This window comes from Chiloscyllium plagiosum, chromosome 19 (assembly GCF_004010195.1).
Source record: "Chiloscyllium plagiosum isolate BGI_BamShark_2017 chromosome 19, ASM401019v2, whole genome shotgun sequence".
Lineage (NCBI taxonomy): Eukaryota > Metazoa > Chordata > Chondrichthyes > Orectolobiformes > Hemiscylliidae > Chiloscyllium > Chiloscyllium plagiosum.
In genome coordinates this window covers 7808945-7825553 of record NC_057728.1, presented here as the reverse complement: position 1 = coordinate 7825553, position 16609 = coordinate 7808945, and the positions used below count along the sequence as shown (strand labels likewise).

The 16609-nt window shown below is 42.7% G+C and overlaps 1 protein-coding gene across 29 annotated transcripts in view; it reads right to left on the bottom strand.

Annotated features, from left to right (window-relative positions):
- nrcama (neuronal cell adhesion molecule a) overlaps positions 1 to 16609 on the bottom strand; it is a 397533-nt gene that overhangs the window by 111263 nt on the left and 269661 nt on the right. For all 29 annotated transcript variants that reach the window (XM_043709025.1, XM_043709026.1, XM_043709019.1 and 26 more), the window contains one exon: positions 7794 to 7962. In XM_043709025.1, the coding sequence (XP_043564960.1) occupies positions 7794 to 7887 (94 nt within the window). In that variant the 5' untranslated portion in view covers positions 7888 to 7962. The remainder of the gene's footprint in view (positions 1 to 7793; positions 7963 to 16609) is intronic.

Sequence of the window (16609 nt, the reverse complement as noted above, 5' to 3'; positions counted from 1 at the left end):
ACTAACGGTTACTTTGAAAGAAATCTCTTTTGTATTTTAGAAATCAAATCTCACGTCAATGGAAGAAACTGAAGAGAAATAGATTACTTTCTGGTTAAGGCAAGTTTGAAACTTAACTGATCCCACAAAAAAACCTTATGCTTTTTTTTAAAAACAAGAATTGGATGACAACAGAAAATGTTTTTGTTTTTGTTCTGCAGTTATTTTGCATGTCATTGTTCTATACTAAATGTGTGTTAACAGGGTCTGCCTCTCCATCATCCAGCTAATCATGGACAGCAACCAACGTAACGTTATCTCTGTGCCTCAACTCATAGGCACACTGAGCTCCATTTGCTCTGTGCCGTCAGACAGTCCAAGAACAGCACGGGTTAAATATTGAATAAAGCTGTTGTGACACTGCCCATCAATGGAGGGATGGCACTGCACTATGGTTTATTACAGCTCTCTTTGATGAATAAAGCAAAATCAGTTTCCTAACAAGCCTGAAGCGCATTATTCCACACAGTTACAGACATTCTGTCACTTGCTATAATGTCTGTTTAAAAAAAAAGCCACACATATCTTTACAAGGACTGCACCCAGCCCTTCCTGCTTCTGAACAGCTGCTCTGAGACACACACACAGCCCCGCTTTAATTGCCAGACATATTGCATTTAAGATGAAAGAAAAGCTGTTCACTTAGTTAGCTTGTAAATAATTAAAACCATCCATCACAGAATCGTGCATCACACTCCTATACCTCAGGAAATGATCTGAATAGCTCTCATGTTAAATGAAGTACAACACAGCATTAAATTCCCTTTTTGTAAATGAGGAGAAATTGTAAAGCAAATTAGCCAAACTAGATTGTTTTTCACTTCAAAGATCTCCACAATGAAATCCTATTTTCTATTCTTCTTATAAGTGCTATTAAACAATTGCTCACCTTAGTTCTGATAGTGTCTTGCAATATATATAATTTTAACTGCAAACATTCAAATTTGAGCTTCAGTCCAGTATCAATAATCTTAGGAAGATCATGGGATGATTCTACAGAGTGACAGACACCGGCACCATTACATGAAGGATGTCAGTTTAAACATTGAGGCACACTGATGGAACAGGAGGAAGTGAGAGTGTGGTGCTGGAAAGGCACAGCAGGTCAGGCAGCATCCGAGAAGCAGGAGAATCGATGTTTCCGGCATAAGACCCCATTCCTGATGAAGGGCTTATGTCTGAAATGTCAATTTTCCTGCTCCTCGGATGCTGCCTGACCGGCTGTGCTTTTCCAACACCACACTCTATGACACTGATGGAACAGAGAGGAGGAGGCAATTTTCATCTGCACCCTTAATTGTGAAATGCCTCATTCCATTGGGCTCCTTGACCTTCTGCAGCCTTGTCCATCCCACTTTGCCTCTGAAAACTTGTTCAATATGCACTGCCTATTCATTCAACTCTGGTCTACAATGGACCTCCCTTTCTCCTATCCGTCACTACTACCCTCTTCAGTGTCTTCACCTTCCAATGGCATCACTGCGTCCGCTATTGCTCACTTACTGCCTGTTCTATGTTCTACTGCTTTTTGTCAATTGTATCAATGATTTGGATATGAATATAGGAGGTATGGTTTGTAAGTTTGCAAGTGACTCTGAAATTGGTGGTGTCGTGGGAACTGAAGATGATCTCTGAGTGCAACGGGACTTTGATCGGATGGGCCAATGGGACGAGGAGGGACAGGTGGAATTTAATTTAGATAAATGTAAGGTGTTGCATTTTGGTCAGGCAAATCAGGGCAGGATGCCATGATGGGGAGATTTGTACTTCTCTGTGAAAAATACAGTGAAAAGTTGAATATGTGACAGTAAATTTTTATTCTATTCCATTAATGGTATGGCCCTGGGACTGTTGCCAAACAGAGACACCTAGGGGTGCAGAAGCGTAGTTCCTTGAAAGTGGAGTCTCAGGTAGACAGGGTGGTGAAGGAGGCATTTGGCTCAATTGCTTTCATTAGTCAGAGTATTGAGTATAGGAGTTAGGATGTTATATTGTTGCTGTATAGCACATTGATTAGGCCACTTTTAGAATACTGCATGCAATTCTGGTCTCCCTGCTAGTGGAAAGATGTCGTTAAACTTGAAAGCATTGAGAAAAGATTTACAGGTGTTGCCAGGATTGAAGCGTTTGAGTTATAGGGAGAAGCTGAATAGGCTGGGGCTGTTTTCCCTGGAGCGTTAGAGACTGAGGGCTGACCTTATAGAGGTTTATAAAATCATGAGAGGCATGGATAGGGTAAATGGACAAGGTTTTTTACCCCAGGGTAGTGTTGTCCAAAACTAGACGGCATAGGTTTAAGGTGAGGGAAAAGATTTAAAAGGGACCTAAGGGACATATTTTTCATGCAGAAGGTGGTATGTTTATGGAACTAGCTGCTAGAGGAAGTGGTGGAGGTGGGTACAATTACAACATTTAAAAGACAACTGTATGGGTATATAAATAGGAAGGGTTTAGAGGGATATGAGCCAAATGTTGGCAAATAGGACTAGATAAGTTCCGCATATCTGGAAGGCATGGACGAGTTGGACCAAAGGGTCTGTTTCCATGATGGAAAACTGTACGACTCTGTGATTTCCAAGCAAAGCATTTGATCATTATTGGAACCACTGCATATGTTACGTATCATGTCGACAAGGGTGAATGCAATAAAAAATAATTCATCCGCCAACATGAACACCCTTCACTCTGATGAGCAGAAACTTTGTAGAGAAAAGCACTCTTCTAAAACAATCAATCACTGTTACATTGTGATTGAGAAGTACTCAAATGGGTAACGTTTAGTCCTTCTCTGGTTTCCTGAGGCTGATGAAGGGCAATAGATTTCAATTAGGAGAAATCTTCTTCCCGACCTCTCCGCCCCCACCTCCTCTTGGGCCTATCACCCTCACCTTAACCTCCTTCCACCTTTCGCATTCCCAACGCCCCTCCCCCAAGTCCCTCCTCCCTACCTTTTATCTTAGCCTGCTTGGCACACTTTCCTCATTCCTGAAGAAGGGGCTTATACCCGAAACGCCGATTCTCCTGCTCCTTGGTTGCTGCTTGACCTGCTGTGCTTTTCCAGCAACACATTTTTCAGAATAGATTTCAATTGTGGTGCACAAGTGTTTGAGACGTTTTCTGAACAGCAGAAATCAACCTATGACATTTGAAAAGCAATTCTCCCTCTACTGTCTAATTCTCCCTTTCCTTTTGTAGCCATCAAAACCTTGTCGGAGGGCTGGATTTTCAATGGGCTGTGGAGTCGGGAGTCCAGTGCGGATGTGATTCCCAAGCTGCCAATCAGGAGGCCATGTCAGAATCTATACAACTCTGGGAAGAGTGTACGTTTTGTAGCAGGAGGAGGAGGGTTACAGTCTCCACCAATTAACAGCCTCTTAAGCTTCGTATTAAGGTTGCTTTCTAGTGCAAAACTGAATGTATAAAGTTTATTTTACCGAGCCCAAGCTGTCTTATGCATATTAAGTGCAGCTATTGGGTTTGGCAGGGAGGGGGAGAAAAGGCACTGAGAGATCATTTATCTTGGGAATTTACTGGGACTTTATCGGAGACCCATGCATGAGCACTGGCCTGTCTTTTCTCCCCCCTGCTTCAGCCAAAGAAACACTGTTGGCCTTCCAAAGTCTCCAACATGGCTACTGCTTCACTTTGTTGCTGGCATCCAGCAGACAGCTCCTGCCTCCTGCATCAAGATCACCTCCAGCGCAATTGGACCATTCGAATTTAAAAACGAACATGGGGTCAGAACCGAAATCAAGTCGGTGTTCCGGACCTGGCTCTGAAAAATTCAGAGTTTGTTCTTGATTGGCCTCAGTCAAAAATCAAGCTAGTGTTAAAGAGATGTGTACCTGGCCAACGGGGGCCAATGCATGGTGATCAGGGGGTGGAAACACTGGAAGATTTTCCTCTCCCTCGTCAGAGGCCTTTTAAGATTAGCTAATTCAGCATAAAGTAACAGTGTACATATGAGGGAACAGGGCATCTTCTGTGGCTGCACAGGCTTTCAAAATATGTACTCAAGTTTTCAAATACAAAGAGTGCAATTGTGAGCTGCTAAAAGTGTGGCAACAGTAAATTAATCTCTGACATCTTGACTTATCAAAGGATAAATAATGCATCTTGATATCTGTTTTGAGAAAGGCATTGTACCCATTATGCATTGGTTGGTTCATCATTGGAGCTCTAACTCAGCCTTTGTATGCGTCCTGTGGCAGCCATGAAGGGTGCATCATTTGAAACATGATGAATGTGAGGGCTGCAGATGCGGTTGGTGCCACTGAAAACATGGGTTCTCAGTAGTTGAGTGAGAGAGAGAAGATACCTCAAGGACGTCGATTAAAAAGAAGTTTGCAACTTAGAATTACAAGCGGCTCTGCACTTTTCCACTCTTCGTTTCTGTGGAAACAAAAGGCAATCTGAGGCAGAATTGGATTTTCTCCCACACTCAGTGGCTAAACGATGAAACAGCAACAGTATTAATTAAAATAAAATCTGAGCATCTAAGAGTTGCAAGCCTATCAGTGTTAGGCAGAGAATGCTATAAGCAATCTAAATCTCAGTGAGGAATAGAAAAGCCAGAAGGTGGGAGATTTTGTAGGCTTGAAAGACCTCATTTGAGAGACCATATTAATGTTGTGTTCAACATCAGGCTCAAGGCAGCAATCATCAGCATGCCTGATAAACTCTCTATATCAGTATGTCTGGCATGCTCAGTATAATCTGACACGTTTAGCGGAATGTGGTGAGTTTGGACAATGAAAAAATAATCTCATCAGCAGTAGGTCTGTCTTAGTATAGCACATCCTGCCACGAGGTCACGTCTGCTGAGGGGGAAGAAATGTACTCTCAAGAAAGTTATCGACATGTGCAGAAGATCTGAGATAGTCAATCATAATCTATAGTGTTAATGGAAGAACAAGCTTGCTCTTTGCATTATTCTGGGACACACTCCAAACTGAATAAAAACAACAGATTGACAAAAAAAGAAGAGAAATTTGCAGCAATGCCAGGGGAAAGATCAAGGTCACACAATTGTGTATAAACATTGCTGAGGACACCACTTAGACTCATAGTCGTGGAGTCATACAGCATGGAAACAGACTCTTTGGTCCAAACAGTTCACGCCAAACGTAATCCCAAACTAAACTAATCCTACCTGCCTGCTTCTGGCCCATATCCCTACAAACCTTGCCCATTCATGTACTTATCCAAATGTCTTTTAAATGTTGTCATTCCGTCCACGTCCACCACTTCCTCAGGAAGTTCATTCCACACGCGAACCACCCTCGGTGTAAACAAATTCTCCCTCATGTCTTTTTTAAATCTCTCCCCTCTCACCTTAAAAATGTGCCTCTAATCTTGAAATCCCAATTGATGTAAAGCAGACTCAACCATTGCAGCTGAAGTTTGGCCTGGTAACCATTAACATGCCTGAGGAGATTTGTTGCATATTGTAGGTGATGAAGCCTTTGGCTGCCAAACAGAGCCTGGATGATGATAAAACTGTGTTTACAGGAAGTGGATGTCTTTCTTGTGAATCGCACCTGGAGATAGATGAGGGTGAGAAGCCAACTCAGCAACTCTGAGAAGAATTCCAGCTTTCCTTAACTCCCGCCAAAAAGACAAGAGCTGGAAAAGTAGATCGAGATCGGGAAAGTGATAACTCCTACCGACTGATTCAGCAGCAAAGTATCAGTGAAAAAAAATGTTGGGAAGCAGCGTGGATTTATAGGATCTCAATAAAACTTGTAAGAGTTCTCACCACCCGACAGCAACCATCGCAGAAATCTTACCAAAACTTGCAAAGACAAAAAGATGCTCGATGTGAAGGCAGGTTCCTGATATGTCAAGATCAGAGTGTTGCTAGAAAAGCACAACACGTCGAGCAGCAGGAAAATCGATGTTTCAGGCAAAAGCCCTGCCTCATTCCCTGCCCAAAACGTCGATTTTCCTGCTCCTCGGATGCTGCCTGACCTGCTGTGCTTTTCCAGCACCACTCTAATCTAGACTCTGATCTCCAGCATCTGCAGTCCTCGCTGTCGCCTTCCTGATATGTGAAGCTGGGTGCAAAGCAGTTGTTTTCCAATCATATTCTGCACACCATTTGGGAGAGAAAGGGATGGTTGCATGCCATGTAGCACTTCCTCGGGAAAAGAATCAGTGCAGACAGCATGAAATAGTCAGTGATTCTCCCCTGCAGTAGAAGCGGTTGTGGAGAACCCACTCATCGATGACGTGGAGTCACAACAGAAGATTCCCTCACAGACTGTGACTGCTAGAGAGAGCTTGCCAGATGAACCTGAAGCTGAAGTCAGGGAAAAGTGCAATTGAAGATGCCTGAAGTCAAGTCCACGGGTCAGGTACTGACAATGAAAGCTCTGCCTGGATCCTGACAAGGCGAAAGATATAGTCCAGAGTGTGGTGCTGGAAAAGCACATCAGGTCAGGAGGCATCCGAGGAGCAGGAGAATCGACGTTTCGTGCACAAACCCTTCATCAGGAATGAAGCTTGTGAGCCGAGGGGGTGGGGCTGGGGGTAAGGTAGCTGAGAGTGAGGTAGAGGTGGAGGTAATGGTGATGGGTCAGAGAGGAGGGTGGAGTAGATAGGTGGGAAGGAAGATGGACAGGTAGGACAGGTCATGAGGGTGGTGGCAAGTTGGAAGATTGAATTTGGTGGGGGATAGGGGAAATGAGGAAACTGGCGAAATCCAGAATAATTCTGTGTGGTTCTCCAAGGTGAAAGATATAGCAGAGATGCAGTGATCAACAGATGTGAAGGAACTGCATGATGTGTTGAATTCATGAACAGCTTTTGCTTCATTTGTTTCAAGAGGACCTCTATGCCAGCTGATGACTGTGCAGCACTGCTGATGCACAGGTTAAGCAGCAGCTTGCACCAGAATCAAATGACGAGTGACAACACCACCAGCACTATGATGCCAATGACTAATTCATATTGGAGCATGATGCCAGCAGGACAGATTTAGGGGAATATCTTATGCAGCAAGGCCAACTAATTGTAACCAGCACATGAACACAGAGTGAATGACGATATACTCAAATAGAGAAAAGAAGTGCCTTGCTATTGTTTTTGCTACTGAGCTATTTCATCAATTCCTGATTGGGAGAAGCAAAGTGACACAAGGATCCAACCATAAACCAGTTCAATCCTTGTTCCTTCTACCTGCCCGAAAGATTGTTACTTCATTTGCAAAGGCATGATCTAGACACAAGCAAGCGAGACAGATGTACATTGCTTGCATGCTGCCAGATATCAGCACCCCATCAAAGGAAGTTGACTTTTCTAATAGCTCTTTAAATAATGCGCATCCTGTGGGAATGAAACTCCATACTTATGGTCATTTTATTTCTGGCCAAGAGAGGTTGATTAGCGGTAATTAAAAATTAACATTGTTAAAAAGGGTAGTGACTGCTTTAATTAGCAACTTGACTTGTTGTGGTAAGCCCAATGGGAATGTGCAATTGCAATGGCATCACGTAAATCGCTGTGTTTTTGTGAAGCTAATGGTACGGAATAACATAAATCAGCTAGTCATCGCGACTGACTTCCAACATTATTAAAAGTAGACATTGTTCAGACACCAGAACATGTTCACCAAAACCTGACCTGACATCTTTCAATCACATGTGACAGTATTATCCTGAAGATGTTCCATTACTACAATCCACTAACAGAGTTCCATTACAGAATGTCTGTAAGACACTGAATGATCAATGACAGATTGGATTTTGACTCACAGTCAAGGGGTACATCCAACGCTGTCCCAAGGTGGACCAGAAGGAGAAGGATTGAAGTGCTCCTGCATGCTCGGTTTGTCTTCCTTCCCGGCATTTTCTGATCTCGAAGAGTAGGAATGCTGGAAATCAGTTCCTTCAGCACCCTGGGAATCCGCCGCTGCACAGAGAGCTGAAACAATAAAGAATTACATATGATTGATGTTACACAATGATGACTGCTTGAAAGGATGGTTAATTGTGTTGCGAATAAATGCTGTCATGCAGGTCACTTTTCTCAGAAGACAAGCAACTGCGCTTGCTGGAAATGGGAAAATCAGGACAAACATAAGTGCACCAGGAAACTTGTGTGGAGAGACAAGCAGTTATGTCCAGAGTCTGATCTAACTCTATTTGAGTACTGAGAGACGCTGGTCTATATGTTATAATTGGAGGGGGAGTAAGAATGAGGGAAACAGATGGTGAGAGTGCCCTTAGCCAAAGGCAGATGCTGGTAATGGTAGTGAAGGAACAATTGAGATGTCAAATGGGTGTTAATTAGGGTGTGAAAGGGAGAAAATGTCCACACTACTCCGAGCAAAGTCAACAAGACACGGCCGTGTGGGCAAATGTTAGAAAACTGGAGAGGAAAAACCAGGACAGGATTTGCACAGTTCATTGTAGGGCCCGAGGGAGTTTTGCTTAACAAAGTAACCTCGGGGTGCAGATTCATAGCTCCTTGAAAGTGGAGTCAAAGATAGGCAAGATGGTGAAGGTGGTGTTTGGCACGCTTGACTTCATTGGTCAGAGCATTGAGAGTAGGAATTGGGATTGCACTTGTACAGTACATTGGTGAGGCCTCCTCTGGAGTACTATGGTCTCTCTGTTATAGAAAGGATAAACAATAAGCTGGAGAGGGTTCAGAAGAGATTTACCAGGGTGTTGCCAGGAGTGGAGGTTGAATTATAAAGGAGAAGCTGGGACGTTTTTCTCTGGAGTGAATGAGATTGAAAGGTGACCTTGTCAAGTTTTATTAAATAAACAGGGATTTAGAGGTGAAAAGCAGGTGTCTTTTCCTTAGGGTGGAGGAATTCAAGATAAGGGGGCATATTTTTAAGGTGAGAGGAAAAAAATTTTAGAAGACATGATCAGCAATTTTTTTTCCCCACGGAGTAGTTCATGTCATAGCGTCATGGAGATGTACAGCATGAAAACAGACTATTCGGTCCAACTGATCCATGCCGACCAGATATCCCAACCCAATCTAGTCCCACCTGCCTGCACCCGGCCCATATCCCTCCAAACCCTTCCTATTCATATACCCATCCAAATGCCTCTTAAATGTTGCAATTGTACCAGCCTCCACCACTTCCTCTGGCAGCTCATTCCATACACGTACTACTCTGTGTGAAAAAGTTGCCCCTTACACCTCTCTCATATTTTTCCCCTCTCACCCTAAACCTATGCCCTCTAGTTCTGGACTCCCCGACCCCATGGAAAAGACTTTGCCTATTTAAACCTATCCATGCCCCTCAATTTTGTAAACCTGTATAACATCACCCCTCAGCCTCCAGCGCTCCAGGGAAAACAGCCCCAGCCTGTTAAGCCTCTCCCTATAGCTCAAATCCTCCAACCCTCGCAACATCCTTGTAAATCTTTTCTGAACCTTTTCAAGTTTCAAACATCTTTCCAATAGGAAGGAGACCAGAATTGCACACAATATTCCAATGGTGGCCTAACCAATGTCTTGTACAGCTGCAACATGACCTCCCAACTCCTGTGCTCAATACTCTGACAATGAAGGAAAGCATACCAAACACCTTCTTCACTATCCTAGCTATCTGCGACTCCACTTTCAAGGAGCTATGAACCTACACTCCAAGGTTTCATTGTTCAGCAACACTCCCTAAGACCTTAGCAGGACTTATACACTTAATGGTAAGATTTGTTTTGCCAAATGAAATTCAAGAGGAAGTGATGGTTGCAGGTACAGTTACAACATTTAAAAGAATTTTGGATATATACATGCATAAGAAATGTTTGAAGGGTTATCGGCCAAGGTTGGGCAGGTGGGATTAATTTAGTTTGGGATTATGGTCGGCTTGGACTGGTTGGACTGAAGGGTCTATTTCTATGCTGTATGACTCTATGATTCTAAGCACAGCAGATCAAGTAGCATCTGTTATAGAAAGGATAAACAATAAGCTGGAGAGGGTTCAGAAGAGATTTACCAGGGGGTTGCCAGGAGTGAAGGTTGAATTATAAAGGAGAAGCTGAGACATTTTTCTCTGGAGTGAATGAGATTGAGAGGTGACCTTGTCAAGTTTTATTAAATAAAAGGGGTATAGAGGTGAAAAGCAGGAGTCTTTTCCTTAGGGTAGGGGAAAACCCTAAGGAGAAAAACAGTCAGAATTAGGAAAGGTTTGAGGTTTTGAGCAAGGTGTGGGTTGGATAAAGGTGTGATAGGGTCGAAGACAGGAGAGATTGAATGACAGAAGAGGTGGCCTTTTGGACCCAGAGGTATTGGGCATTTTAAGATGTCTTTTTGCTTCCAGCAGTATATTTTATCAGAAGCGACAATGCTTACATCATCTCCTATAAGATAAGAAACTAGGCCATTGTTGGAATATTGCATGCAATTCTGGTCTCCTTCCTATCGGAAAGATGTTGTGAAACTTGAAAGGGTTCAGAAAAGATTTACAAGCATGTTGCCAGAGTTGGAGGATTTGAGCTAAAGGGAGAGGCTGAACAGGCTGGGGCTGTTTTCCCTGGAGCATCGGAGGCTGAGGGGTGACCTTATAGAAGTTTATAAAATCATGAGGGACATGGATAGGATAAATAGACAAAGTCTTTGCCCTCGGGTGGGGGAGTCCAGAACTAGAGGGCATAGGTTTAGGGTGAGGGGGGGAAGATATAAAAGAGACCTAAGAGGCAACTTTTTCAATCAGAGAGTGGTACGTGTATGGAATGAGCTGCCAGAGGAAGTAGTGGAGGCTGGTACAATTGCAACATTTAAAAGATATCTGGATGGGTATATGAATAGGAAGGGTTTGGAGGGATATGGGCCAGGTGTTGGCAGATGGGACTAGATTGGGTTGGGATAACTGGTCGGCATGGACGGGTTTGTTTCCGTGCTGTACATCTCTATGACTCTATGACTATGACTCTAAACATGCATATCAGGATATTGAAGAATCCAGCAGACATTACTGTTAACCATTATATACAAACTATACACTTCTCAGGAATGAATGCCTGGGCTAGTGTGAAGACAGTAAGTTACAACACAGAGCAGCGTGCTTCCAAAAGCTGCCTAATTGATCCTGGCTTAGGATGGATTATGAGACCTTTATACGATCCATTTACAGGCTGTGATTGTGAAGGTGTCATGACCATGTCTCTTAAAAACATACTGTCATACCGTATCTCTTAAAGGCACTCTTGTATATTGACTGAGCTATATTACACAACATCTCTCTTTTTTCAAAGAGAAAACCTCATTTCAATGAGATATTCATGATTGTATGTAGACACGTCATACACACAGCTAAAACAGAGATTCAAAGTCAAAACCGACAGACGTCTAAGATAATTCTGTAGAGGTTTGACAGCTCCTCCTGATCTGCTGATCATGGACTCATCTGGGGCGATATAGTTGTTCTCTGTTGCACTTGTTTGACAACTTGACTGCCTTGCTGCAGATTGCTGTCACTCAACATCATCAGGCTGTTTGTTTGTGTATGACTGACGCGTTGAACATGGGGCGGAGCTGGTTTCTGTTGCTCTACAATGTCATACTGTGACCAGTCAAAACGTAGCATGGTCGAGACTGGTTGAGATTTTCTTCTCTGGAATCCAAGTATTGCTATTTTGAACACTCATTCCCTCTGCTCAGTGTATTGTTGCTGTACTTCTCTCACTGCTCACTCGTCGTGCAACTTTGCATTCGCTTCTGCCTTTGAGGAACAATGTCCTGTGTCACGGAATACTGAGACAATCGGTTGCTAGGCAAGGTCATTTGCACTTGCGTTTTGTTGTGCTGGGAATGGTCATTCCTTCCTTATTGGTATCATATAAAAATACTGCAATGCAATGTGAAAATATTGCTTAATTGCTTGAAACTTGATGAGTGCTCAGTTGATAGTATATACCATACATACGTCTTGACCTTTTCAGCGTGGATAGTGGGGTGAGAATGTGATATAGGTCACTCTACACTTAGTCCACATGTCAGGAAGAGGTTTGCCTGTTGTGACTGTACTGAGATCTGATAATACTTCTAACTTCCCGATGCAGGTCTGTTGGTAGTTACTAAGCGCACAATTTTGGAATGCCAAGTTGAGCTTACATTTTGACCGCAAAGCAATTCTGCCATCTTTCAGTATTGGTGATCCATTATAGACTGTGAGATGGGCTTCTCTGGTTGTACCATAGAGCGACACTTGGTGAGGTTCAGATGTCTAGTGGCAATCCGATGGCACTAGCACTGTGCCAATTTTAGCTTTCATTTGTGTCACCCAACCATGTCAGGACATACTCATGAACAATTCGAAAATCTTCGAATCATCTTATAACATCAACACAATGTATGAGATCAGCAAGATAGGAAGCTTTGTCATCAACATGTTTTTCACTTGGTTGTTTTTGTATTCATGTGCCACATTAACACTATGTTGCGACCTTGTTGCAGATGCTATTCTGTTTTAATGGGCATTGTGTTTCATCCTGCAGTCCGGCTCAGCTTTGGGAATGAGATTTCCTGAAGATGTGTGCCCTCTGTCCCTTGATACTACATGCTTTACAAGTATCAAGAGAAGCTAGACAACTTTTGAATAGGTGTGATGTATCACATCGTCACAGATTTGGTGCATTTTGACCATATCAATGGTGTGTGACAATCCTGTGGCTTTAAAAGGTGTATTTTACCCTGGATATTTTTGAAGATAGGTTTGAAGACTGAGGCACAGATTAGTCTACCAGAGCCACTACAGTAAACAGCTTGTGAGGCCTTGGGTTTTTAAAAAAAAAGTTGGAACAATAGAAGCAATCTGAATGGGTGTGGCCGAGCTCGTACAGAATCAGGATTTTGAGTTTTAACTTTCAGCAGTTGCTGTGGGGGCCTTCAAGTTATTTTTTCCCCTCTCTCAGTTACAGGCAAAAGCTGGGGCTTTCTTCGTGCTACAGGAGTTGCATGTCAGCCAATCTGTTTTCTGAACTTGCCTTTTGCCAAGGGTGCATTTATGGGGTCTTACTATATTGGAACAATTAATTAGTAGTTACTGCATCTACTATTCTATTAAATTTTCAAATAGAGTTAAGTTATTCCAATTCCTTCCTTCTTTTGTTGTATTTTAACTATCGTGGATGAATAAAGTGTGTTTTGCTTTAAATCCGGTAGTTGGACCAATCAAATTGCATTTAGAACACAACACCATACATTCACCTTTAAAATAAGAAAAGGTTTGGGTCGAGACTATCTTCTAAGGTTTTTGAGGAGCTTTGGTTTGGTCCATAACAGGTGTTGGCTGCACCTAAAGTATATAATAATTGTTGGTCTCCCACGACATGTGTCCCCCCCCCCTCAGCCACTACATCAGTGGTATAGCTCTTTGTCTTTGGCAAAAGTCCTTCAGGCAGTGATCCACTGAATAGACCTGATAGTTTCTTTTTAGTCGAGTCACACTCATGCCCTTTGCTGGGGCATCTTTTCGCAAACCATAAGACAAGTCTGCAGAAGACACTAAACTGAGCAAAGCTTGCAGAGGACATGGAGCATCAGTAGATCATTCTGCCCATTGAGTGTGCTCCATCAGTGAGATCATGGCTGATTGATAATCCTCAACTCCACTTGTGGAAAATATAAGTATATGAATATGAAATACGAGTAAGTTATATTGTAACAGTGGTTATGAAATCTCCCCTACGTGTTGGGGTGTTGTACAATAGTGAGGCCTGTTTTGCACACCGGAGGTCACTTTGCATAACTGCGACAGCAGCACAGTGGAACATGGCGTGGCCAGTCATCTGATAGATGATGAAGCAATGTATATAGCGAATGTTGAAAGATAACTGTGGCATAACGTCATAGGCTGAACGTAAACCGGAAGACAATTGTGGCAAAATGTGATTCGTTAAGGGGATGGAACGCAAGCTTAGTGCGATTGACTGTGCTAATGTAAGGGGCTTAGGGTGTGGCTATTAGAAAAACAAAAAGAGAGTAGCTCCGGCGCTTGGGGGCAATCAGTGAGTACTTCTCTGGTTGTCACAGCTTTTGTTTGCAAATAAAGGCTTCATGTCTTGAGGAATCCTCTGATCATGCGCAGTCCCCCATGACACACTTTCCTGCCTTTTCCCCATACCCCTGGACTCCTTTACTGATTAAAACAGTCAGATGGCAAGTTGTTTTTATTTCAGCATAGAGTTATCAACCTTTGACAGAGGTTGTCTGTTTGAGCAGCAACCGTGGATTCACTGCAACAATCAGCAGATTGGTAGACAGGCTCATAACTAATATTGATATCAGAGTCGACAGAAGGCAGGAAAGACTCTGGCTTATGTGTGACAGTTGTACTATTTGCCTGAAAGTAATTTTTATCACCTTTGAGGGATGAGAGAGAGAGAGAGAAATTTCTCAGAATTCTTTAAAATTGTCTTACTTTGCTTCAACATGATTATGGAACAGACTTGATTGGTCCCTGGTCTTTCCTGCTCAACAGTTTTGTGTATTCTTCTTCCAGGTAAGATGTGAATAGTTTGACTACATGGCAAAAGGGAGTTCTGTTATTTTTTGAATTTGTAAGATACCAGAATGAATGGTAATATTCTTCACAAGGAACAATTGCGGTTGAATAGAGTAGGAGAGGACAGTTGAGGCAGGATGGTGTGAATCTTCAGTATTTCACATCACACCTCTCAGGCAGTACATGGGGCTTAGCACACTGATGAGATAGACACAGACAGTTGCATACTACAAACACCACAGAACTGAACACTTCAGCCTGACTCGTTCTCTTTTGTATTATTAACATTCCATTTATCTCAGCTCAGTCTTGCAGCACATCGTTTTACTTCTTTGTTCCTCTCATGAACATGTCGACACTCCTTTTGGAAGAATCTCTACTATTTGCTTCCACCACTTCCTCTAATAATTCCCCATTTTGACCAGTGTCTGAGTAAAAGAAATATCTCCTTATTAGATATATTAGAGCATTGTTTTAACAGGCACCTTGTCAACCAGCACTCTGATAAACAGGCAAAAATTATATATCTCAAATACCAGCAGGTCTGAGTATTTAGGCTCGAAATAAAATGTAACAGTGATTTGCATACCCCCTGCATTATGTTTCAATTACAGTACTTACTGTGTGTTTTTACATTGAGTTTAGGATTTTTTTCAGGGATGCTGATGTCTCGAAGCTTCGCTTGGTCAGGGTTACTGCGTTAATGCAGACCTCTTGATTATCCAGAATATTTGATCAACCAGCAAACTGCTGGTCACTTGGATGCCAGTTAATGAAACGTGGAACATCTTGTATTTACGGGCTCTGGTTTTTGCATTCCTCCACACCTTGCCCTCTCTGATCAAACGGCTTAATACTTAAAGCAAAAGAGCTCTCACCAATACTGAAAAATATCAGCTTTCCTTTAAAATGGAGACAGGCGCTCCTCTCTTGAATGCCTGATTGCAGTGGTAGTTTATGCAATCACGAGGGCACGTCCTGTCCTCACTGCTGTTCCACCTTGCACTAACCATAGGAAGCTAATAACAAGGATGAACTACAAGCTCATAGTTACATTCCAAGTGCAGCCCTAAGGTCTCAGCCTGGCAGTGTGCAGCATAATAACAATATTACAGGGTGCCTTTACACCCTAAGCCGTCAGGATGATAACTTATAATCCTTGAACGCTGCTCTGAAACAGTCACAGAGTTTGGTTGGGGGACGTTCACAAGATTCACTTTATCTAAAACAAACCATATTAGAAGGGAATTCATTTATAAGCAACTCAGTTATAAGAGAAGCCCCAGCTACCTTGAACAGGGATAATGCGGATTAGTGGGCAAGCACACATCCGAAAGGAACTGTTTGATGTTGACTTGCCAATCTAATTGCTGCAAATGTGTGCTGGCTGATAAACTAATCTGAAATCTTGGGGACATGAACTGTCAAGATAGGAAATGTCTGAGACCAAAACACTTGGGGAGTACAGCTGCTTCAAGAGAGCCCATATTCTGTTTGTAAAACTGGCTTCCATGTACCATTGTGAATGCCCCATCAAACACAGTGACTATGTCATTGCTAGACACAATCATGCCATCAGTGACAAGCTGCTTAACTGTGACATTAATATTCTCCAGGCAGACAAATGGTAACTTCCTCTTGATTGCATCAGCTGGTTATACTGCTAGCAAATCGTTGACATTCAGACTTGAATCACAAAACTCTCGGAAGATCCAAACACATCAAATCCACTGGCTCTCCCTGGATCTATTCGACTGGTTACATCCTGTACCCACAAATCCATCAAGGGGAAAATGTATTTGGCAAGTTTGTCTTTCTGCTTTGAGAAATAGGTATGGGTCATTGACAATGCCTTGTGCTCAAATGCAAACATAGAAACTAGAAGCATGAGTACACAATTTGGACCTTTGTTCCACCATTCAATGTGATCATTGCTGATCCTCTAGCTCAATACCATATTCCCGTTTTCTCTCAGTCCCCCTCGAATATCTAAAAAAAATTATCAATCTCTTTCTTGAATGCACACTGTGATTCAGCATCAGTGTCTGCTATGGTGGCAAATTCCACAGGTCATCCGCCCTCCAAACATCATTTCATTTC